Source organism: Cornus florida, unplaced genomic scaffold (genome assembly GCF_030987335.1).
Source record: "Cornus florida cultivar Cherokee Brave unplaced genomic scaffold, ASM3098733v1 CherokeeBrave_3.0.0_Hap2_Chr03, whole genome shotgun sequence".
Classification (NCBI taxonomy): domain Eukaryota; kingdom Viridiplantae; phylum Streptophyta; class Magnoliopsida; order Cornales; family Cornaceae; genus Cornus; species Cornus florida.
In genome coordinates this window covers 6005238-6029661 of record NW_026775573.1, presented here as the reverse complement: position 1 = coordinate 6029661, position 24424 = coordinate 6005238, and the positions used below count along the sequence as shown (strand labels likewise).

Sequence of the window (24424 nt, the reverse complement as noted above, 5' to 3'; positions counted from 1 at the left end):
AAAAGAAGTAAATACATAATCTATCCCATCCATCCCTTTTTCTCATCCATCTAGGGATGGCAACATAGACGGGCCTCCCCCGCAACTGTTTAAAAACCCCGCCTCCGTCTCCGCCCAAAACCATAAAAACGGGGGGACTTTTCACCCATCCCGACTACCGTTTAACATTTTTACCCCGTGGGTACTCGCCCCGCCCCGTTTAAGACCATAATTCATTTATTATTGAAATAGATTTGTTATTTTTTTCCCCTCATCTTGAATTCTTCACCATTGCAACTTTCCTTCTAATCAAATTCATTTGTTACTTTCATATTGTTATATAGGGTACTTAATATATATACTGGGAAATATATATACTAATGAAATAAGGGTACTTAAGTAATTTGTCTATTAAAACGGGGCAGGGCGGGGCAAATTGCCATCCCTACATCTATCTCTTCTTCTCTTCCTTCCATCCAATTTTTTTTTCTTTCCTACCCAACATAGCTTAGGGCCTATTTGGGAAGTGTTCCCATATGTTTTGTAATGTTCCAGGCCCACTAAAGTAGCCTATTTTGAGAACAAAACGTGTTTGGGCCAGTTTGTTTTGTTTTCAACAGTACCAAAACACTCTAGGATTTCGGGCCCAGAGTTGGAACACCATTTTGGTGTTCTCATTTGTTCCGAGTTTTTAAAAGTCACTGTAGCGAAAGGAACAAAATGGTCCAACCCAGCACAGGTATAAAAGGAAAGATGCAACATATGTTAGGGTTTGTTTTGTGCTCTCCAAACGGCAATTTCGGAGGCGATTCCTGTGCTGCAAATCGACGACGTTTTCCTACACAGTGCATAGGGTCGGGCTTCAAATTGGCCTTCTGTCACTTCGGCGAGTTCTTTGGCTGACGTCTTCTACAAATTGACGACCCTATTTCATGGTGAGCTCCTTTAGATCTTTGTATTTCATGTGTAACATACTTACTCCTTCTCTCTCTAAAATTTCAACGGTGTGTGAAGATTAAGCTTGAAATCGACGACTGTGTATGAAGATCTGAAGAGCTTTCTCTTCATCGCGTCTCTCTCCACTCTCGGATTCTCTTCTCTCTTTCTTCGGCCGATTTACGCCAACGAGAAACGTCGGTAGCCGTCTGCAACTTCCAGCTAGCTCCAGTCTTCTTCTCCGGCGACGGTTTGGCAAGAAAATTTCCAGAATCTCCCCAACCTCTCTAACTCTATTTCCTCATCTCTCTCATCTCGGGTATGTTGAGTTATTTTATAATTTTGTTTTTAATTTTTTTTGAGAGAATTTTGATTTGGGCACAGGCAGTATAATCAATATAATTTTGTTTTTAATTTTTTTGAGAAATTTTTTAATTAATGTATGCATGTTTGAAATCGGTATTTGAAATCAATTCAATAAAAAGAGTTTTGCAAAAATCTGCTTGTTATCTATCATCCATGTTGTTTCTATATATAGTATAAATGCAATAGTTAAAATTTTTGAAACACAAATGGAATGTTTAGAGAGAGAGAGCAACACGAATATTTTGTATCTGATTTGCATGTTTACAATTTTGATTAATGTATGGGAACAATGATGAATGTATAACAAGCCTTGCTATATATAATTCTCTGTGGAATACTGTGTGCATCTGAAAAATCTTGAGTTGTAAATTTTATTTCATGGTAAGGTCTTAGATACTATGTGGAATTTGCCAAATTAACATGCAAAATATATTAATTATGTTCCTACAAAATATATTAATTATGTTTTGATAAATTTAGGCTGTAAATTGAGCTTTAAATAATTGATTGATTTAAATAACTAATCAATAATCACATATATCAGTAATCAGTCACAGAGAAAGTGCATTATCTTTCATAAATATAATCAAGCAATATACAAAGTTAATATATGAGGTATTTGGCCAGATTTATATAGCATTATTTTCTATGGAATGAGAGCAGTTCCATGGGTGATAATGTATGAGGTTTTTGAATAACCTTTAAATTCCTCATTTCTATGTACTTCTTTATGACATTTGACTATAGATCTAATATTTTTCGTGGCTTAATTAATAAGTGCATTTCATTATAGTTATTAATAAGTGCATTTCATTATAGTTATCTTGCAAAGTAGTACCTGAAGCCAAAGGAAAAACATTAGAAGAAATTTAGGCATCCATCAATACATTCTCAGCATCAACTGCTTTTTTTGGTCTTTTCTTTTTGTCTTTTGTAAGTTCACTAATGCAAGTGTGTTATTCTATATATTTGTTGCTCTTTGGAGTGGAATGCACTTGTTTGGAGTGGATTGCACTTGTGCTTCTATATTGAAGTTTTCCAACGCCAACGATGATGTTGTTGACAAATATTGGAAATGAGTGGACATTTGTTTCCTTCAGTAACTGGACTTAAAAGAGATCGGACAACTTTGAATTTTTTTCAGTTTGCCACTTGTAATAAATAGTTAATTCAAGATCTATGTATAGAGAGATGTGACAACTTTGTGTACAATTTTAATATTGGTTGGATTGTTAATTATAGACAATTTGTATATTCAAGTATGAAATGAATTTGAATTGGTAGATGGTTCATTATACACACGATCAGTATTGTAAATGCTTTCAATTTTAATAGTATGAAATAGATTATTGATGATATGCAAGTTTTATAGAGCTCAAATAGAATGATTTTTAATGGAATGGTATAGAATGATTTTTAATGGAATCATGTTCATCATTAATTTAAATGTTTTATATAGGAATGATATCAATTTAAATGGAATTACATGTTTCCATATTGTCAATGATTGTTATACACAATTTATATTGTCACTAATTTTTTGCTACAGTTTGACTCTGCCAAACATGTTTTGTTCTCATATTTCTTGAAACGAAATACCTTGCCAGACATGTTCTACCATATTTTTGTTCCAAAATTCTCACACTCAAATTTTCGTCACCAAACACGTTTTGTTCTCATTTCAGAATACCACATTACAAAACACTTTTTTTGTTCTAAACTAAAACAAAACACTACAAAACACAATACTTTCCAAACGGGCCTTTAGTATCTAGATGAATATCTTATAGTCATCATCTCCATTCCGTATCTTGGAAGAAAATATCATTTTTCCTATGTAACGGAAGTACATCACACACACACACACACATATATATATTATATTGTATCCTCGACTTGATTCAACTTGTGAGTTATAAGTTTTTTATAATTTTGTTATATACTTTTATTAGTTTTAAAATTATGATTTTATTTTATTATATTTTATTTTCAACAATGGTGGTGTTTTGTTAAAGCCTTTCATAATTGACATACAATCTTAGGAAAGAAATCCTCTCCATTCGCATCTCATTGGAAAGTGTCTAGTGGTGGGCCACTCGGCTGATGTGGCAAATGGGGTTAAAAAGGGTAGCCACTGTAGTTTTCCTTATACCATTTATGTACATACTTCTACCCTTTCTGTACATAATACTGTATTTGATTTTCAATTTCAAATTCCCCCCAAAACCAAAATTAAGGTTGCCCCCAAAACTGATACTGATATATATATATATATATACATATTATGAAATATAGCTCTGTAAAGTTCAGACGATAACTCTTTTCTCAAACATCCAAACTGAACTCCAAGGGAAAGGGAAACCGAGAAAGAAAGCAACCAAGACATTAGACACATAAAGATAAAGACTTTTGAAGAGAAGGTCCCTGTTCAGAAACTCTGTTCGGAAAAATCACCATACATTCCGGCGAGAAACTGAAGTTCCGATCGTCCCTTTCGACGAGAAGCTGAAGCTCCGATCATCCATTCCGGTGAGAAGTTGAAGCTCCGATCATCCATTCCGGCGTAATTTAAACATTTTCTTTATACACCGTAGTATTGCATCTTTCTAAAATCGTATTTCAGTTTCAATTTTTAATTTCTCCACAAAAGGAAAGTTGACCTTCCCCAAAACTCTGCTATATATACTATGTCTGAAATTTCAAATAGGAAATCTCTCTCTGAAATTTGAAATCCGGTGAAGAAACTCTACCCAAAACTCTGCTATTTATGTTTATGTGTAAAAAACTCACTTGGTGAAGGTCGAAGAGGCATAGCAAACAAAAGGAGATCTAGTCAGAAAAATCACCATATATTTCAGCGATAAGCTAAAATTTCCGAAAAGGATCCCCCAAAACATTTCTGATAGTCTGAAGCTGAAGCTCCGATCATTATAAGTATTAAGTTATTATTTTGAATTTCTCGTAACTTTATTCATAATGATATATCAAAGTTTATCTTATATGGCGGCAATCCAATGGTGATTATCGGTAATCAAAAAATTTGAAGGCTGAGTTAATCACCTACTTTTTGTAATAACATGCAGATCAATTTATTATGCTCACAATGTAATGACCCGATCATTTTTCTTCCTTTCTTTTTTTTGGTAATTTCTTTTTTTATTCGTCCTTTTCCCTATTTCGTCTTTTTCCTGTTTATCGTTTTTCCTTACATAACCTCACTTTTCGTGTTCGGATTTGATTCTGGCTTTGCATGCATCCATAATATTTGATTTCCAAGGTGTTTGTATTTTTACTTTTGTAGGGAATCATGCTAGTTGCTTACTTTTTTTTATAAAGGGCATGAATGCATAATTTCTTGAAAACATTCTTGATTTTTTAGGGTTTTAGTGTAATTATGCAAAATAATTATTTTTCTTCTTAGGGACTTTTTTTGCAATTTGATTTGGAAGATATTTTAGAAAATGACCTTTTTGCAATTTTTGAAAAGTGTGACAGTGTCACACTCTCATGGAACCACTTGTTGGCATTGAGGTGGAGTCACTTAGAAACATTATCTTGTGGTATGTGGAGGGTACGGTGGAGATTCACCCACTTGTTGGCATATGATAGGTGCACTTGTTGGCTTAGATGGTTGACAAGTGTAGGCTTAGGATTAAACCTATGGAGGAGTCATAGATTGGTGACAAGTGTAGGCACCAAATTGAGTCTTGCATTGTGTGTGTGAAAGAGTTAGTGTAAGAACACCTAGTAAGTGGAGGAATACTAGATCTTCCACCCACCACATTTCATTTTATCTCATTTTCATTCCCTTTGCTCTCAATTCGAACCTAGCCTCCATTGAAGGAAAAACTTGGCATAAAGCTTATTCCATCATTTTGGCCTCCTTCCACTCACCTTAGACCTTAAACTTTGGGAAGTAAAAGTTTCCCCTCACTCTCCTCTACAAAACCCTATAATTGTTTTCCATTTTAAAGCTTGGTTGCTTAGATTATAGAGATTCAATTCTATATTGAGGTAGGGGTGGTAGTATGTTTATACTTTGAGTGTTTTATGATCCTTTGGGGTTTAATAGATATTGTGTACATGCTTTTAATATTGTAATCTTGCATTTATAGGAAATCCTCACATGTGACTTAGGATTTATTGATTTAAGCATGTATGATATGTATTTACTTTGTGTAGAATTATTAATGTTATATACAATTCTTATTGACTTGAATTGCTATATTTATTGTGATGATAATTCTACATTCTTGTTGATTATTTTTAGTATATAAAGCTTATTGTTGAAACATGATTTAATTGATAAGTTGGTGGTATTGTTTTATACATTATATCATGATGAGGACTTGTTATTTATTATGCCATTCTAGACTTGGAACCCTAAAACATAGTTTGTGTGGTTTCAAATTACTTGTGCATGGAAGGTGGTTTACATGCCCTGATTTTTGTTCTCTATTTTGTCGTTCGGAGGTCAGAACGTTAGAACGTCATAACGTCAAAACACCTGATCATGTAGGTCAGAATGTTAGAATGTTGGACCATGTAAGTCCGAAAGCCTGACAGGACATAACGCCTGATTGTTGTATATAAGTTTTGAATTTAATCATGATTGTGGATTCTCTTGGGACATTGTTACAATTCATATGGCTAGAGTTTGGCTCTAGTGCGGAAGGTATGAGTTCTCCCTATTTTGTATAGTGCGCATTAAGGTGGTATTCCCAGCGGGTTAATGCACAGAATAACCGTTTAGGTTTTGGTTTACTCCAGGATTTGATGTCCAAGTTTTTCACTATTTGGTTTCGCATTCAATTCCAAGTTAACAACCAATGCTTAATTGTGACTTGTAATTTTGGTTATTGGCGATTTGATGTTGTGCTGTTAAAGAATCATTTATGTTAGTTTAAGATGATCCCTTAGAACACTTTGAACATAGACGTTAAGTGAAATGATCCCTTGTATTCATCTATATTGATCTTACAATGATATTGAAACTTTAGGGTATACGCATATGTTTCTTCCTACAAGTAACTTGATTACTAACCCTAGTTGTTTGGGTTATTTTACAGGTAAAGAGACAATGTTCTCGGATTCTCATCATCCTTAGAGGCTTATGAGCACTTGGGAATATTTTTTGTGTATTGACATGCAAATGTTTAGCATGCTTACTTTTGATGTTATATTTGTGCATCCCATGGATGTATGATATTTTAGAAGCTAAGATGACTTTCTTGATGTGTAATGTGTATCTAAGAACACTTGAAAATGCCTATTTTGTATGTATAATATGAGGCCAAGGGCCATTAATTTTAAAGTACACACAAGTATGTTTTTAAACTTATTTTGTATCATTTGGAATACATGTATAGCCTTAAGGTTAGCCTTAAATTTGTTTCTGTTTCGTCGTTCGGCTGATTGTTGCTTTCTATTTCGTCGTTCGGCAGTCAGAACATCAGAACGTTAGAACGCATGACCATGTAGGTCAAAACGTCATAACGTTTGATCATGTAAGTCCGAACGCCTAATCATGTAGGTCAGAACTTCAGAACGTCTGACCATGTAGGTCAGAATGTCAGAACGTTTGATCATGTAAGTCCGAACGCCTGACCATGTAGAGAACGTCAAAACGTCTAACCATGTAGGTCAGAACACTTGACCATGTAGGTCAGAACGTTTGACCACGTAGGTCAAAACGCCTGACCATGTAGGTCAGAATGATCGACCTTGTATGAGTGCCGAACGGGTGCTCAGTGCTGAGTGCCGAACGGGTGCTCATAATCCTTTTTTTCCTTTGCTTTGATCATCTTTCGCTTCTGCATTTCGGATCCTTTATCGGGTCATCTTTTGGTCATCACTGACGCACCGGGTTTATAAAACTTGGGCTGTCACACACAACCTATTAAAACATGTATCATGTATGAATTGAGTATTGCATCAACATATTTTCCTACCACGTTAAAAAAATTAACTTCCACAACTCAATTTCACAACTTCTAAATTAATAACTTTTTGTAACAACATACAATATAAAAGTTGGAGAGATCTAATTATTATTATCACAACTTTTTTTTAACATGTATCATGTATGAATTGCATATAGGATCAACATATTTTCCTAACACGTTAAAAAAAATTAACTTACACATCAAATTATTATGCACACAACTTTTTAAAACATGTATCATGTATAAATTGCATATAACATCAACATATTTTCCTAACACGTTAAAAAAAATTAACTTCTACAACTCAATTTTACAATTCCTAAATTTATAATAAGAATCACAAATATTTTCAACATGTATGTAGGATGATTTGCATATTCCATCACTTACTTTTTGTAACAGCATACAATACAAAAGTTGGAGAGATCAAATTATTATTATCACAACTTTTTAAAACATGTATCATGTATGAATTGCATATAAAATCAACATATTTTCCTAGTACGTTAAAAAAATTAACTTCTACAACTCTAAAATCTATATAATTAGTCAATTATTTCAAAATCCTAAAATCTCAAATAAATTTATATTTTGATACTGAATTGTACCGATACATAATCAATGTTTAAGATTTGTAATTTTACTGAAAATGAATGGAATAAAATATTTTTGTATATAATAAATTGTTATACATATATTTAGATACTGAACTGTAATTTATATATATATTTTTGTATATATATAATGTATTATTGTATGTTACATGGAGATTTGTAATTTTACTGAAAATGAATAGAATAAAATATTTTTGTATATAATATATTGTTATATGTATATTTGAATACTAAACTGTGATATATTTTTGTATTTAAGATTTGTATATATATTTTAGTATAAGTGTATGTTGTATTGAGATTTGTAATTTTACTGAAAAGGAATGGAATAAAATATTTTTGTATATAATATATTTTTGTATATAAGATCTGTATAATATTTGTATATACATTTTTGTGTATACATATATATATATATATATATATATATATATAATGTATAAGTGTATGTTGGAGATTGTACTTTTTATTTGGCTACTGTATTAGTACATGTGATAAAAAAAGAGTACATCAGTAACTTTGTTGACTGTGTTGTTGACTGGGTGCTGAGTTGTCATGTGTCAGACGCTGATATGGCAAAAAAGACTGAGGTGATTTGATCTCTGTCCTTGGATTTTCAATGGACCTGCTCCAATGAGAGATGCACTGGAGCATATTTGGATCCACAATCTCATGCAATATCCATAAGACAATTACTATGAAATTTTCAGAGAATAGCTCAAAGGGAAAAAAATATTCTTTCAACCACTTTCACCTCTTGACAAGTATCTCCATTTTTGGATTCACAGTATTTTCTCTTCAATTACTCCTATTTTTTCAAGAATAAAAATATATAATTTGAGAGATACAAATTTTAGTAATATTTTTTCCTCTCACAATTAAGTAATAATTTGATTATGATATTTGAGCTTCATGTACTCTGAACGCATTTGAAATGACATAAAATTAAATATTTTATCAAATATATCGAAATAATTAAAAAAAATTACATCAAAGAATTTTTAGCTTTTTTATCTGAATGTGCATATATTGTGGGTAAGGGTTTGCTTTGACTTCAAAAAAAAAAAAAAAAAAAAAATTTCCATTCATCTGCCACGTCAACTATCCAATCAGTCTCTCTCTACAACGTGTGAGAGCAAATCTCACACTAATATATTCCACCCAAAGTAAAACCACCCAATTATCTCAACACCCAAAACTACCCCTTGCCTTAATCAGCAACCCAACCCCACGCACACGTATATACCCGGACTAGGGTTTCCATTAGATCCAATATGCTATTTCTAGGTCTTTTCACTCTTTCTAAGATTCGCTTTCTAATGCTTTATATATCTCCGGTTTTCTTCTTTGCCTAGGGTTTTCTCTATATCTATCTGTATTTATTGAGCTTGTTTTGGGTTTGGATTCGTTGATTTCCTCTGTTTTTGGTACGATTTTACAGTTTTGTGATATTTTTGAGGCTTTTTGATTGTTTAATTTACTCAAACAATGCCTCCGAGAACGGTGAGGAAGACGGCTGCTGGGCCGGGGACAAAGCGAGCGAGAGCCACCAGAGGGATTCCGAAGACCCAGAGCCAGCCAGAAGTCGCCGAAGAACCAGTGAAAGTTGAGGAGGTTGAGGTTGAGGTTAAGGAGGAGGTCAAGGTTGACAGTCTTGAGATTAAGGAGGAGGTCAAGGTTGAGGAGGTTGCTGAGGAAAAGCCAGTGGATAACAAGGCCGTGGTCGCAGAGCCTGAAAACAAGCCGCACTCGGAGGCGAATGGAGGGGCTTCTGAAAAGAGTAAGTTCTTTTTTTTCCCCTTTGATTTTTTTTTTTTTTTTACAATTATTTGTTTTAGCTAAGATCTAATACACGCAATGGATACTCATGAATTTCGGCTTGAAACAGTGAGATATCGATGGATTTTGGGTATTTATAGGTTTTTGTGTTGTTTTATTTGATGGGTGAGTTGAAATTTTTGTAAAGACTGGCTTAATAATGGGTTTTTTGACAAGGGGTCTTTGGGTTAAATATTGTAGAATTGGTTGTAAAAATTGAAGTTTTTAAAAATCTCTGGGTAAGATATGGTAGAATCTAGGAATGTTATAAAAAAATGTTGTAGAAAACAGAATGGATAAGGGTGTTTAGATTTACAATTCCGAATAGATCATTTTATGAGTCCTTTAAACAATGATGACATATATGATCACATAGTGTATGTTTGAATCCGTTGTCTTTAATTTGCACCAGTTGCTGTTTGGTTTTAAACGAGTCATATGATCTTAGAAATCCCTATTAGTTTTCTCTGTGTTCCAACTAAATTTTTTAATATTGTTCAAACCTTCTGCTATATGCGGCTTTAAAAAAAATGAAAAATCAGTTGAACCCAAAAAGCTAAAGCCTAAATCAATGGAATGGCAGTTTGCTCCTATTTACTTGAAATAATTGCCTCTAGTTGGATTGGTTATGGTGGCAGACACATTTGAATTTTGCCTTAGCAATCCATCGGGTAGTAGTATTATCAATGAACAGGATTTCATATGGTATAATATACTTCCACAGAAGGGATCATTGTTGGTAAGAGTGGTGGTAACAAAAACATAGCAAATGTTTATTGTTTTGAATTTGTTTTCAACTAAAGGCCTTATATTTAATTTGGATCTTAAAAGGACTTAGAACTGCTTATAGATGTATCTTATTCAATTGCACTGGAAAAGTGACTGGGTGGATGTCTGTATATTCTTTTCCTTTGCTTGGCAGAGGAAGATGAGGTAAAGGAGTCCGTTGATGAATATGAAAAAGGTGAACGGTTAGACTTGGAGGATAATGAGCCTGAATATGAACCTGAAGAATATGGTGGTGTGGATTATGACGAGAAGGAAATTGAACCAGAGGATGTTCAGGAAGAGGGAGATGAAGTGGAGGAAGAAGCTGAGGGGGATGTAGGTGAAGAGGAAGTTGGTGATATGGTTGAGGACGAAATGGAAGATGTTCCGGAGGAGATGGAGGGCGAGGATGATGATGAGCATGCCCGTGAGGAGCATGCTGGGATGATTGATGCAGAGGAAGAAGAACACCACAAAGTTGTTAAAGAAAGGCGCAAGCGAAAGGAGTTTGAAGTTTTTGTTGGGGGCTTGGACAAAGATGCTACTGAGGATGATCTTAGGAAAGTCTTCAGTGAAGTGGGTGAGGTTAATGAAGTCAGACTTATGATGAATCCTCAGACTAAGAAGAACAAGGGCTTTGCATTCCTCCGTTTCGCAACTGTGGAACAAGCGAAACGAGCTTGTGCTGAGATGAAAAACCCAGTGGTATTTCCTTGATCTCGGCATTGTTCAAACGAAAACTTATTTTATTTATATTTTAAATACATTTCTTAATGACCACAATTCCAGGTCAATGGGAAACAGTGTGGTGTTACTCCAAGTCAAGACAGCGACACCCTGTTTTTGGGTAACATATGCAAGTCATGGACAAAGGAAGCTGTAAGTCGGTCAAATTAATGTTGCCTAACCGTCAAGCTTTTTATATTTGGTTATAGGGTGCTGCTTAATCCCTGTCTGACTGACATTAAATTGGCTTCCAGTTAAAAGAGAAGTTGAAGCATTATGGAGTTGAGAATATTGAGGATTTGACATTGGTTGAAGACAGTAATAATGATGGAATGAATCGAGGCTTTGCGTTCTTGGAATTCTCTTCTCGTTCGGAAGCCATGGATGCTTTTAAGCGTCTCCAAAAGAGAGATGTTATGTTTGGAGTTGATAGGACTGCAAAGGTTTCTTTTGCAGATTCCTTTATTGACCCAGGTGATGAAATCATGGCTCAGGTAAATACTTGAAATATCTCTGCATTCAATTTAATTGTCCATGGTGTCTGGCTGGTTTACCTTTTGTTTCATTTGTTTAGTTCCAACCTTGCTGCTGACAGTGCTAGGTATCTTTTGAACGGTTCAAGCATGGAACTTGAAATTTAATTTGCAGATTATGTTATGAAGAAATATATTTTAACGATTTATTAGATTTCTGGCATAGGTATAATGTTCACAAACGAATTTGTTAGGGAAGAATAGAAAGAAAAAAAGAGAGCTACATGTGTTCATAGAATATGTAGGTTTTTGGAGGACTTTTTCTGTTCACATGATGTATACTATAATGTAGATTGTTCGGATGTTTGTCTTTCCATCATGGTTTAAGTAGAAATAAATTCATAGATGCAACTAGGTTTGATACTGGGTAAACTACATGTTTGAGCCACATTGGGAATTTTTGTTCGCTAGCCTCTCTGCTGCCTATCTTAACGCTCTTATGTTGTGGTGTGGTAATGAGAAACTATTATGATAGTATGTTGATAAACATATTTTTGTGTTCAGGTTAAAACAGTGTTTGTGGATGGTTTGCCTGCCTCGTGGGATGAGGATCGTGTCAGGGAGCTTCTCAAAAAATATGGGAAGGTCGAAAAGATTGAGCTTGCCCGTAATATGCCATCTGCCAAGAGAAAGGATTTTGGTTTTGTTACATTTGACACTCATGATGCAGCAGTGACATGTGCAAAATGCATTAATAATGAAGAGTTGGGCGAAGGAGCGAACAGGGTTTGTCCTTTTACCTCAAGATATCTTTGGATTTTTATTGGTTGTGGGTGGCTTTGTTTAATAGCTAGCTATTTTTCAGGCTAAAGTTAGGGCCAGATTGTCAAGACCGCTTCAGAGAGGTAAAGGAAAACATGTTGTTCGTGGAGATTTCCGACCTGGACATGCTGTTGGACGAGGTCTCAGGAGTCCCTGGAGTCGTCCAGTGCCACGTAGCCTCCCCATGCGTGGGGCAAGAGGGATTGGAGGTCGTCTACCACCTGTAAGCGATCGTGGGTTGAGAAGACCAGTTGCATTTAGAGACAGACGTCCTGCTATGGCTATGCCACCTAGGGGAAGGCCCTTGGCTCCCCTACCAAGATCTTATGACAGGAGACCAGCTGCTGGTATGAATCAAGTCTCCACTATGTTCATGTCTATTTGGCTGCAGTTTTGCTGATGTCTGAATAACTATTAAAAACTTTGTCTGCAGTTCCTCCATACCCCAAGAGTAGCTTGAAAAGGGATTATGGCAGGCGTGATGAGCTGCCTCCAAGGAGCAGAGTTGCTGCAGAGTATGGTCCCAGGGTTGTCCCTGAGAGACGTCCAACATATAGGGATGACTATTCCTCTCGTGGATCTGGTTACTCTGATATTCCCAGAAGCACATCTCGTAATGCAGCAAGGAGAACTTATGTGGATGACGGCTATGGACAAAGGTTTGAAAGGCCTCCTCCAAGTTATCGTGAAGGACGTGCACGTGATTATGACTCTATTTCTGGGTCAAAACGTCCGTATTCTGCACTTGTAAGTGCATATCTGCATCATTCATTTACTGTGGGGTGACATTATATTCTTTTGCGTCCTCTATTGACAAAACTGTAATTTGTGATTATGTTAATGCTTAAAGGATGACGTTCCTCCACGTTATGCTGACACTGGAGTGCGACAGTCGAGGGCTCGGTTGGATTATGAGATTGGTGGCAGTGCTTCTCAATATGGCGATGCTTATAGTGATAGGTCTTTGTCATCTTTCAAACTTAAAGTCGTGGCAGTGGCATACCTTATTTTTTGGGATCTATTATGCTGCAGTGACTGACCTTTCTCTGTGATGTTGGCAGACTGGGGAGATCTAATCTTGGATATGGGGGCAGCAGGAGTTCTATTTCCAGTCAGGATTCACATGGACTTTATAGCAGTCGTCAGGGTATGGGTTACGGTGGAGGTGCGTTTTGAGTTTCTGATGACATGATTTGCTTACACATTTCACCCTTGATTTTATAGTGTGTGGTAAGCAGTTGTGTCTGTTTCATTGTTACTTGCAGGCTCTTTCAGTAGTGGTGATGTTGGTGGGATGTACTCATCAAGTTATGGCGATGATTATGTGTCTCGTGGGAGTGATGTATGTATCTTTTCTCAACCCTTTTTTGGAACTTCTGATGTTTACTATCAAATTCCTTTATCATTCATATTTATTCTTCTACTGGAATTGCAGGTTGGTGGTAGTTCTTATTCATCGCTATATTCTGGTCGTGGTTTGGGTGGTAGCAGTTACATGGGAAGTGGTGGTTCTGGATCATACTATTGAGGTATGCCAAACTGTTGTTTTATGCCATTCTTTTTTCATAAGGCACATGAGAAGTTAAAATATTTGTGTTTTGGTTCATTTAATTGAAGATCTTGGTTGCCAGAAGGCATGGCATCCATTTATTATTCTTAAGAGCTCTGATTGGTGGCAAAAGGAGTATTTTGGTTACTTTGTGGATTTGTCTATGGCACAGATTTGAGTTGACAAAGAGGCTGCACTAGGATGTGGATTATTTGAAGCTTATGCATGATGATGCCTACAGATTCGGAAAGGAAGCAATTACGAAGCGTAAATAGCCTCTCTTTGTATGTTGAAGGAAAGGGTATTAGTTTTGAGTAATATCGTAGAAGGGATGTATTGGTTAAAGCCATCCTAGATTTACAATTTGGATTTTGTCAAACTCGTATTTGCTACTGTAAGGAAATTTGAGTTATCTAGAGTTTGAAAGAAGATCTTAGCATGCGGTATTTGTGAATACCATCTTTTATTCACTCTCTCTATAAAAGATTCCACCTGATGGACTTGAGAGGAGGTATGCTGCATCATCTGTTTCTATGGGCATCGCATATCAGTAGGAGCTTAAGGTGCCTTTCAATATGGTTTAAGGACAATTCATTGGAAGTTTAATTACAATACTAAAGGCATTCTGGTCAGTTCTGACTAGTCTTATAATACAGTGCTACCATCATTGGTGTTGAACCAATCAAAGAACGTTTAGAATCAAATGGGAAAATGAGGTTGTTAGCTGATATATCTTTTGCCACTGGTACATTTGCTGATTTTTTTTTTTTTTTTCAGTATTAAGCATGTTTGGATGAAAGCTTAGGCTGCCAAGCATGAGAATGTAGGTTTGAGTCTGAGGACCATTACTTTGTACAACTAGTGCCAAAGGTTGAGGTTTCATCCAGTCCAATCGTCCCAACTTCTTCATAACGGGGAGCGTTATTAATGGCCTTCTCTATCAAGCATGTTTGGATCAACTTGCTTTACAACTTGTTTGGATAAAAGAGAGTACTTTGATGCTTACCCTTGTTTCTTTTCCATTAGTTGTTTGTTTGTTTGCTGGGCTAACATTAGTTTTAAGAGCTGAAGTTGAACTTTACTCTTGGCATACTAAATCATTCATTATTCAACCAATTTTGTTGGATGACCTTTTTTATGGTGTTACCTTGTCAAAGTAGGTGGATTATGTTTTCTTAAACCTATCGTATTCCTGAAGGCAAACTACTAGTACCTGATCGGACTGATAAATTGTTCATATTATTTTATATGTGCCCTGTACTTTTACCATTTTACGTGGCTGATTTCTTGTTGGGTCCTCTTGCGGGGCTCCTATTTCTCGAAGTAGCCAACTTACAGCACCACCTTTTGCCTTGGATAAGTGGATTATGTAATAACTTCAGTTTAATGTGCAAAATTATAGTTACCAATTTTAAAAAAGGTGCAAAATTATGTTACAGGGGCTCAGTTGATGCACTGCATGTGAGATACTTACTGGAGTTGGGTCTTCTTCTAGCATGGGCTGCTTGGTATCTGATAATATTTATGGTTGTAAGATTTCATGGATACCATCAGATGGTGATGTTGGGGAAATGTACTTTGTCCCATTGGACATGGATAGTTTTGGTAGGTTGGACGGAATTAGATAATGGGACATTAGTCTGGGTGGTCTACGTTTGGTCTGGAAATCATAGTTAGATAGTGGGAAGCAGAATAGTAGTAGAAAATAGAGCAGAGGCCTTCCATTCTAAATATTGGAAATACGAAGAACTACATATGGGTTTTTGATTGAGAAATAATTATTGGAAGGGAAGCAAAGACATCGATACAACGAGATAGGGTAGGTGTTCTATTGTTTCTCTGGAATTTAGTGGGACAATCCTTCAAAGGTGAACTACTTGTGTTCTTCTATTATAATAACCATAGGTGAAGGTTCATTAAGAAAGTGTCCCCTTCAAGGAATCTTGAAAAGGGTCAAAATCTTGTGATGTTTGCTCAATTGCTGTTGCGTATGAGAATCACATCTTGACTATATATTGTTATCCCTTATTTTTTATTTTCTTATATATCTTTTTGAGACTCGGCTGCTGCTTTGTTGTCAAATATATTAGACCTTATTGTTGTTTTCAGGATATATATACCTTACCCAAAACCCGCCATGTGTAATCCAACTCTTTTTTTCCTTCCTGAATATCTCCCCTCTTTAAAAAGGATTGTGCTTGCATGTTTCATATTATCTTGGGCTAGTGGCACTTAATGATGATTTTGACCCTGGGAAGTAATTTTCAAGTTATACATTTGGTGTCACTGCAGAACTCCAAATCACTAGTTTAGATTTATTGTTCTATGTTTCATCTTTTAGAATAGAAGTTCTACCTTTTGAATTGGGATCTATAGAGGTCATTAACTAAAAGTTGTGCCTTTGATTCTCCCTTCTGTCTTTAGTTTTTGTTATGATTTACATTCAAATAGTTGAGCTAATTTGCTGTTTAGATTCTTGTTTCTTTGCTGGAGGTCAACTTTGTAGGTAAGCTTTGTTTTGCATGGAAAATAAATTTTGTAGAGATTATACCTCACAGACACTTCACATGCGTTTTATTGGTTTACTAAATGGTGTGTGCATGATATCTAGAAAATTCCTTACTTTGTGTATATGCATAGTAGTATATGGAAGAACTCTATAATGTAGTAGGTATTCGTCGGAAGCAAGTGGTATTCTATAATAAGGTGGATAGGAGTAGGGCTTGTAAGAGTTGGAACAATATATGATCATCAATATAACATGCTACAAGTGCTTATGGCACTATCAAATAACCTTGTTATTTGTTGTGATGGTTACTCCAAGGAAAACATTTTGACATTGTTATTATTAGTATTTTTTTTTGGCCCTTTATTCTTAAATGGTATTTGTCAAATTCTAGTTATTCTTCCATTTGTATTTGTGTGCGTGTATATATTGAGGTCATCAAAATTCCAGCAAAAGAGTGTTATTTCTGTATGGACGACATCCCCAAGATCATTGTTTAGTTCATTTGATTATGTGATGTTTGCTTTGTAAGCAACACTATGTAATGTACTCTATTCTTGTGAAGATGTTTATGTTGTAATAAAAGTCAGGGAAATTGGTTGATGACTCCTTTTTTGATGTCTCTGATAAAGTTTTTTGTTAAAGTTTATGTGTGATAAAGTTGTTTGTTGCAGTTTACTCTTTACTGCTGAGTCTTAAGAAAGTCCAGTAGAGAAAATTATTGAAATAAACTGTAGAAATTTCCTTATGATGTGTTTGTGTATTTCTTTTCTTTTTGGGAAATCAGTTCGATATGTATTCATGTAACGTCAACGAGTTATGTATGTGCCTGTGATAAGTAGAGAGAGTAAGAATCATAAGAAATCATTGTCAAATCAAATCTAAGCTGTGAAGTAACCCAGCAACAACTCTCTCGAGCAATGGACTTTGATTCCTTAGTATATTTTTTCAGACTGAAACAAAATTTGGAACAAGGTAGCCATGGAAACTTATGTTACGAAGCTGTTTGAAAGCATTCCACTGCAAATTACTTGGCTCCTTGTAATGTGAAACTATAGAAGTTGAAGTCGATTCATCTCAATTTTGAATTAATTTTATCAATTTTGTGAACAGAAGGTGGTCCAATTAGATCTCATTATCTCAAAGAAAAAAAAAAAAAATCTAGTCTTCCAATTCCTGAATAGTCATTCTTTTTATTTTTTACAGCCCCAATCTCAGGCTGTTGGAATTAATATAAATTGGAATTTCATTCACGGTTCAACAATTGATGCTGAAAATCAAATTGGGTTTTGGCTAATGACCAGTTAAAGCAATTTATTCTCAAAACGTGATAATTTGAGTAGCGAATGCCCAAAAAGTTATTATTATTGACGCCAATGACAGCTTCCAAAGAGCTTATGACACAACAATCCTGGTTTTGGTATTTGCTTTTGGTATTTGCTTCACTAAAATGTGGATGTTCTAGAAAGCTTTAAGGCCTTCTCGTGCTATCATTCTTCAGGTGGATTTGAAAAAAATCAATTTTAGTGATTAATCAAATTCAAATCAATTTTAGTGATTAATCAAATTCAAAGTGCTTACAAACAAATATGATATATAATTCAGTTTTGCATACAAACAATCATAGCAATTTTACCGTGTCTATTTGAATATTTTCTGAAAGCCATAAACTTAACCAACCTATCAACACAAAAATAAAGTGATTAATCATTTTGTTTATGTGATAATATATGATTATGTCACATCAGAAAAAGAAAAATACATTTCTAATTGCATCGTGTAATTAGCCTATTTTGTTGGCTTGAGTGAGTAACATCACTCAAAATCTAACAGTACATATTTCATAACAAACTTTACGTAAAAGTTGGCAAAGTTTTTCTCAAAAATGGACAAATGTCGCCTAGTTTTGTTATCATGCAAAGAGAGTTGTCTCAGTATTTTCGTCAAACACCTTGTCATCACCTTTAACTCATCCATGAAAGCTTCACTGAATCTCCGTTTAAAAGGAGAATCAAGAGAAGACATTTCTGGGTTTTTCAATTCAGTTCTCAAACTCAAATGGGTCGTAGGAAATTCGACGCAGAACTCGGCCGTTGTGCGTTTCTCCTGATTCTCTTGATGTTTCTCGTCTCTTGTTTAATGGTGTACGGATGGCTCTCTTTGATGTTTCGACCCAGTGCCAGTTCTTTGGTTGAAAATGGTGGATTGGGCAGAGAAGAGTTAGCAATTGAAAATGGTGGATTGGACGGAGAAGATGGAGAATGCTGTAGATGGATTGAACATTTGGAACTTTGGGGTGATGCTGTGAAAGGTGGTTCGGATTTCAGATTCAATTCTCCGAAAAAATGTTGCGATGCTTGCAAAAAGATGTGTGATGGTAAGGATGGGCCGTGTCCGTGTGATTCTTGGGTCTTTTGTGGGGATAAGGAACGTTGTGGACAGAAATATGGCGAGGTATATTCTCTTTGTGGCTTCAAGTGTGTGTGTGTGTGTGTTTTTTTTTTCTCTTCTCTCGTTTGATTAGTTTGGTTTAGTTGGTTGATTGAAAATTCGAAATGATGAACTGGGTTCACTTTAGTTTCACATATATACACACACACACACATCTACACTTGATGGGTTGTTTGGAAGCTTGAAATTCTGTATTGGTTGCCTTACTTTTCAATTGTTGGTTCCCTAGTGTGTGAAAAATTAGCTACATTTGCTGTATGCACTATCCAATTTAGCAAAGTCTTATTCTATTTATCTAGCATTAGTTACTGGATCTAGCATTAGTTACTGGATTTCTAATGCATCTTCTTTTATTATTTATTATTATTTTTTTAAATTGTAGGTTGTCAAGTTTTTTCTTGGTGAGCCTTCCCCTAATCCTTATAGTGCTTTTAGAATGTTCTTTAATCATTTGGCCTTTGTTGTTTCGGTGTAGAGCAGTGGACTTTTTTGTTTTTTTATTCACGTTTTTCTTTATTTAACACAGTTTGCCCTTCTTTTGATAGTCCATTGCAATTTTCTCCTTTCATTATAGGTGTTTAAACTGGTCTTCACTCTTCATAGCACTTGGCATGACTATATTATAGTTGTTTCTTGTGTCTTTAGTCCTCAGTATCTTCACACTCTTAATTCTCATGCAGGATTTCCATTTAGTTCTATCTTTTCTCATCTCACCTTCATTTATGTCGATGTCATCATCTTAGCTATTGGTACTTGTTCAGGTTCTTTCCGGTTTCTTATCAAAATCTGTCTCAACTGCCATAATTCATGGCTGGAGCTGTTTATATTTTTTTACATTCAAATTTGATACTTGGTGCATTAATTGAACAAAACTCTAGTAGCGCCTCTCAACTTCATCCATCCCTTTTAAATAAGTGGCCCACTTTGTCAAAATTATCTTGATGTCCTTTATGTATGGTTCATAATAAACATAGTGTGTTTGAGTATCTCCTGCTGTCAATCTTTATCACATTCCGGATTCTAATTTTACCATGATATAATTCCATACCCTAACTAATTCATACTTTTTATTTTGACCTCTGATCCAGTGTCATTAAAAAAAAAAAAAAATTTATTAACAAGCACCACACATCATGCCTTAGATCGAAATATGTCTGGTCCCATTCACATGCGAACAAAAACATAGGTGCTTAACACGGATCTTTTCGGAGCGAGAAAGATTCTTAATACTAAAATGGACTGGTGGAATCTGTTTGTCAATGGCATGAATGTCATAAATGGGTTGCTTGATACCGGACTTTGAATAACATGTAGCATTTGTTGGCAATTGCTGCATCAAGATGGTCACACTTTTTCAATGTAAGTGTGGGTAAAACTTGAAAAATACTAAAACGCAGGCAGTTTTTGGGAGTTGAAAGGAACCTCTAGCTTAGAATGTTCAATGGATTGAATGGCTCTTAGAGTCTGTCAGCTTGCCAAATGAAAAGGTTGACATATATGGGGAAGGCTTATCAACAAATGATGGACTTGTTTAAACATGGCTTCTTCATAAAGTTATAGAGTGGTCTCAGAGCAAAATTTCATATCAGGTGTTGTTTGATCTCTTCAGGGAATGTTTACATAGTTCTATACTTCTATATAAATCAATATTTATTTGTACATGTTTGTGACTATATATTTTAGACAGTTATTCACATCACGACTCTCAGATTCTTTTCTTCCTCTTTTTTTTTTTTAGTGCTGGTTGAAGAAACAGAAGGATACTTTGGCCCCTGATCGGAAAGACTCAGGGAAAGAAGTTATTTGGACTTCTGGGCTTTTCTTCGGAAAAGAAGAGGTATATAGTCTGCTGAACATCACATGACTTCACTTTTCAATGCTAAACTTGCTGGTAATTGTCTTTCCATATATTTGAGTACACAAAGCTCTTGTAGACCCTGTTTATTCCATCTTTCTTGCCATCAGAACACAGCGGTCCTCATTCAGTAATTCCTTTAACATGCTGCAAAAAACCAGTGCAGTTGGACAAAGTTATTTCTTTCTATTATAATAGTATAGATGGCAGGCATGACAGCTCCATATTTGCAGTAATAATCTTCCTGTAACACCTGTTGCAGTAATCTGCTGGATAACACTTCATAATTTAGAATCATTATATGATAATTCTTATTGACGCACGGTCAAGCAGTAAGAACATTGAAGTTCTGCTTTTGCTTGATTATTTTCGAAAGTAAAGCAACTTTTAGTTTTTTAGAAGTTGTTTTTCAATTCGTATAAATTTTTTGAAAGAAATGTGAAAACGTAATGTTGCTATGCCTTTCAAAGAAATTGTTCTTGCTAAAAATGACTTTGAAGTAAATCAAATAGTATTACTCATTTTGGTATATGAATACAAGTGTTAGGTTATTGAATAAAATCAGGTAAGTTTACAATCTCTCGCGATGATTCCAAGGTGCCTAATAAGTGAACATGTCGATGTTGATCAGTATTTTATCAGATTATACTGTAAAATGAGGTTAAACAGAACTCATCTGTCCAAAATCTGAAACCCATAGTATTATTGCAATAATGAGTATAGGAATATGTAGCCCTTTATTACCTATCAAAAAAAAAAAAAAATTATGTAGCCCTTCATTCTTATAAAAATTAGGGTAAATGGAAATTTCTTGGTGTCTGAACTTCGTATCTGGTAATCAACATCATTATATTTGCCTTTCTGATCCAAGTACTACTGAATATAATAAACTGACGATGTATAGTTGTTCATATTTCTTCTTTTCTCACAGGGTATTGTTGGCTTGGAAACAGACTATGGAGTTCTTCATGTAAAAGTAAGTTTATGGTGCAGATTTAACTGTCTAATGATTTCTTAAACAGCCATTCTCCGCACAAGTACAAAGAAACCATAACTTCAATTATATATGCTTCTAAACTAAACATACACTGTTTTAATATGTTACCGAGTTGTTTACCCTGATTCATCTGTTCTAGTACATTTTGTTCACTTATTTTGTCATTTCTACAGTAAGTTTTAAAGTTTGCTATTAAAGCTGTAGCATATCAGTATGGGTAGAATCTGCCTCATTGATTGTTTGGAAATGCTCTTATACCCTTCCAAACACTATACGAAGACCTCTATCTTTCCCATTTCTCCGCATATCTGAGTGTAACCAGTAACCACCCTATTACCTGAAGTTTTTCCTCTTTAACTCTTAAAATAATTCCCTTAACCTTCTAAACCCCAAGCCACCATCCCTAACTCCCCTTTTATAGTCATATCGTAGCTTCTCCAGCTTATTTCCCACAGACGCATGAATGGTAAAAATGGATATGAAGTATGTAGAAAGGCTTGAGAGAGTCCTTTTGGTTAGGAGCAACCTCTTTTCTTTTGAGAGGCAGTGTTTTTTTTGGTCCCGCCAAAAACTTCTCAACTTCTGTATAAAATTATCATGTCAACTTAGTTAACATTTCTTTGATTTCAAAGAAAGATAAAAAAGTAAGAATTGCTGAAATCTTTAATCATTTTGTTTCCAGTTAATTTGAAAAATCACAACCTTCCAACTGTATAATAAATTTGTGCTTCCTTTTTGCAGCTTTTCCCTGATTGTGCTCCTTTTTCTGTTTCCTATATTCTTGAGCTGTTGGCAACACCTTATTGTCCGGGTTGCCAGTTTTATCGTGCTGAAAGCCGGGGGAGCTTTTGGGATTCAGAGGGAAACCACATAGAAAATGTAAAATCTCTATTTTAAACATGCCATTTGTGTATGATATGGAGTAGGATGCTTTAGAACTTTTGCTAGTTAGTCTTTTGTTTATATATTTTTCACTTCCACTACATCATATTGATGTCTAACAACTAGTTCACTTTAAAAATAGCTCTTGGCTTGAAAGGTATCCCCAACCATAACAGTGAGAGGAGGTTCAGGGTTCTGATTGTCATGGGGGTTTGTGTAGTGCTTACCAGAACCCTCTCGGGGGAAAAAATATAAATTAAGATCCACTTGCTGTGATGAAATCAGAGCACCAGCTTACTGGATTTTTGTATTACCTTGACGAAGAAGTTGTTCTTTCTTCTTTTTTATTTTGTTGAAGTTTAGTTCAGAGTCTAGAGGGTAGTATGGCAGCTTAATAGAAATTATCTTGAGAGAATCTGAACTGGATTACATTGGTTGTTAAGGCATTGATTCAAGCTAGCCATGCTCAAAACCTGACATGTCCGTGAAGGTGTGGAGGTTTGGTATGAGAGGGATTGATTTTGCAGTTAAGAGTGTGTGTCTGTTAACCTCTTTAGTTGTATGCTTTATGAATATACTTTGGTATTTTGTAAGCTGTTAACTTATACATGAACTATCCAGGCTCCATTTGGCCCTCCTTTTGCATTGATTCAAGGTACACTTGAATCCCATGGGACCGTATTCGAGAAAATCCCAGCAGAAGACTGCCCCACCATAAGGAGAGGATCAATTGCATGGGTTGGTTCTGGCCCGGAATTCTTTATCAGCCTAGCTAACCATTACGAGTGGAAAAAAGCGTATACTGTATTTGGTTCTGTTCTTCCAGAAGACATTGAAATTGCAGAGAAAATCGCACAGCTTCCGACAACAGCAGACCAATGGAGTAATGTTAAAGTGTCTGTGTTGGAGAAACCTGTTCCGCTACGATTTAGAAGAAACACGACAAGTTCTGGAAACCTGAAATTCAATGCTCACAGATTCAAGTAGTGATAGTTGACGGGTATCTCTCGTTCCACTCGTACTGTTGTAGTTTTTCCTGCCCTTTCTAGAGAAATTTACGTAGTTCTTTTAGTCAGACGACGTCCTAGTTACATTTCTGTTACTTAGGAGGATCTGTAAATATATATATATAGTAATCATTGACTCGCTTGTCGATCTTCATTGAGAAAATAAATAGACAGAATAATTTTAGTTCTCGAAGCTGTACTTTAATTGCACTTGCACCCAGTACATTTCTCTATTATCGCATGAAATATAACCTTTTAAGCATTGTGAAAAGGTATTAGTTCACTGGATTAATTGGAATCAAGTGTACCAAAATTCTGGTTTGATGATTAGATCAATCGACTTTCAACAGAAGAAGTTTTAAATTGGATGGTTTAAATACTTCCAAAATGTATGCATTAATAACAGTAAAGGAATGTTTAATTCTTATGGTCAGACGTGGTTCTTAAAGGGTGGCCTGCTTGAATTCAGATCAGAAGTTTTGAGACAAATAGGTTAAAAACATCGAATCTCATGAACCTGTACAGATCTTTCCCCTTTTGACTTAATCAAATTCTCTGTTTGGCTACTGGGGAAGTATAGGAAAATGGATGACAGTTTTCTCGAGGAACTTTTTTTGGTTGCTGTTGAGAGTAGAGCAAGGAAGCAAAAAAGCGGGGATAAAAAAAAAAAATAATAATAATAAAATAAATAAATTATGCGGGTTTTGCTTGTTTGGGGAAAGAAAGCTTG

General features: G+C 35.2%; 2 protein-coding genes and 1 long non-coding RNA gene across 5 annotated transcripts; all 3 read left to right on the top strand.

The window, feature by feature from the left end:
* Positions 1-659: 659 nt before the first annotated feature.
* On the top strand, positions 660-2582 carry LOC132299192 (uncharacterized). The gene is made up of 2 exons (XR_009480034.1): positions 660-914; positions 994-2582. It is a non-coding gene; the product is annotated as an uncharacterized LOC132299192 (long non-coding RNA).
* Positions 2583-9094: 6512 nt separating this feature from the next.
* LOC132299191 (heterogeneous nuclear ribonucleoprotein Q-like) lies at positions 9095-14770 on the top strand. 2 transcript variants are annotated; one of them, XM_059795680.1, is made up of 12 exons: positions 9095-9620; positions 10581-11131; positions 11216-11305; positions 11407-11646; positions 12190-12411; positions 12491-12794; positions 12881-13194; positions 13298-13407; positions 13509-13612; positions 13713-13789; positions 13883-13976; positions 14065-14203. In XM_059795680.1, the coding sequence occupies exons 1-11, from the start codon at positions 9329-9331 to the stop codon at positions 13973-13975; spliced, it is 2397 nt and encodes a 798-aa protein (XP_059651663.1). In that variant the 5' UTR covers positions 9095-9328; the 3' UTR covers position 13976; positions 14065-14203. The 2 variants fall into 2 exon arrangements, with proteins under 2 accessions (XP_059651663.1, XP_059651662.1); XM_059795679.1 differs by having other exon boundaries at positions 9096-9620; positions 14169-14770.
* A 3621-nt stretch (positions 14771-18391) lies between these two features.
* LOC132299190 (uncharacterized) lies at positions 18392-23882 on the top strand. 2 transcript variants are annotated; one of them, XM_059795677.1, is made up of 5 exons: positions 18394-18956; positions 20692-20790; positions 21740-21784; positions 22547-22684; positions 23309-23882. In XM_059795677.1, exons 1-5 carry the CDS (start codon positions 18561-18563, stop codon positions 23672-23674), a joined length of 1044 nt encoding a protein of 347 aa, XP_059651660.1. In that variant the 5' UTR covers positions 18394-18560; the 3' UTR covers positions 23675-23882. The 2 variants fall into 2 exon arrangements, with proteins under 2 accessions (XP_059651661.1, XP_059651660.1); XM_059795678.1 differs by lacking the exon at positions 22547-22684 and having other exon boundaries at positions 18392-18956.
* Positions 23883-24424: the final 542 nt, after the last annotated feature.

Bases quoted from the DNA above. Each gene is read 5' to 3' on its own strand.
- LOC132299191 (XM_059795679.1), top strand. From the start codon at position 9,329: ATGCCTCCGAGAACGGTGAGGAAGACGGCTGCTGGGCCGGGGACAAAG. The intron at 13,408-13,508 runs GTCTTTGTCATC...TGATGTTGGCAG, and splicing joins GGCGATGCTTATAGTGATAG to ACTGGGGAGATCTAATCTTG. The intron at 13,790-13,882 runs GTATGTATCTTT...CTGGAATTGCAG, and splicing joins ATGTGTCTCGTGGGAGTGAT to GTTGGTGGTAGTTCTTATTC.
- LOC132299190 (XM_059795677.1), top strand. From the start codon at position 18,561: ATGGGTCGTAGGAAATTCGACGCAGAACTCGGCCGTTGTGCGTTTCTC. The intron at 18,957-20,691 runs GTATATTCTCTT...TTTTTTTTTTAG, and splicing joins GTGGACAGAAATATGGCGAG to TGCTGGTTGAAGAAACAGAA. The intron at 21,785-22,546 runs GTAAGTTTATGG...TCCTTTTTGCAG, and splicing joins ATGGAGTTCTTCATGTAAAA to CTTTTCCCTGATTGTGCTCC.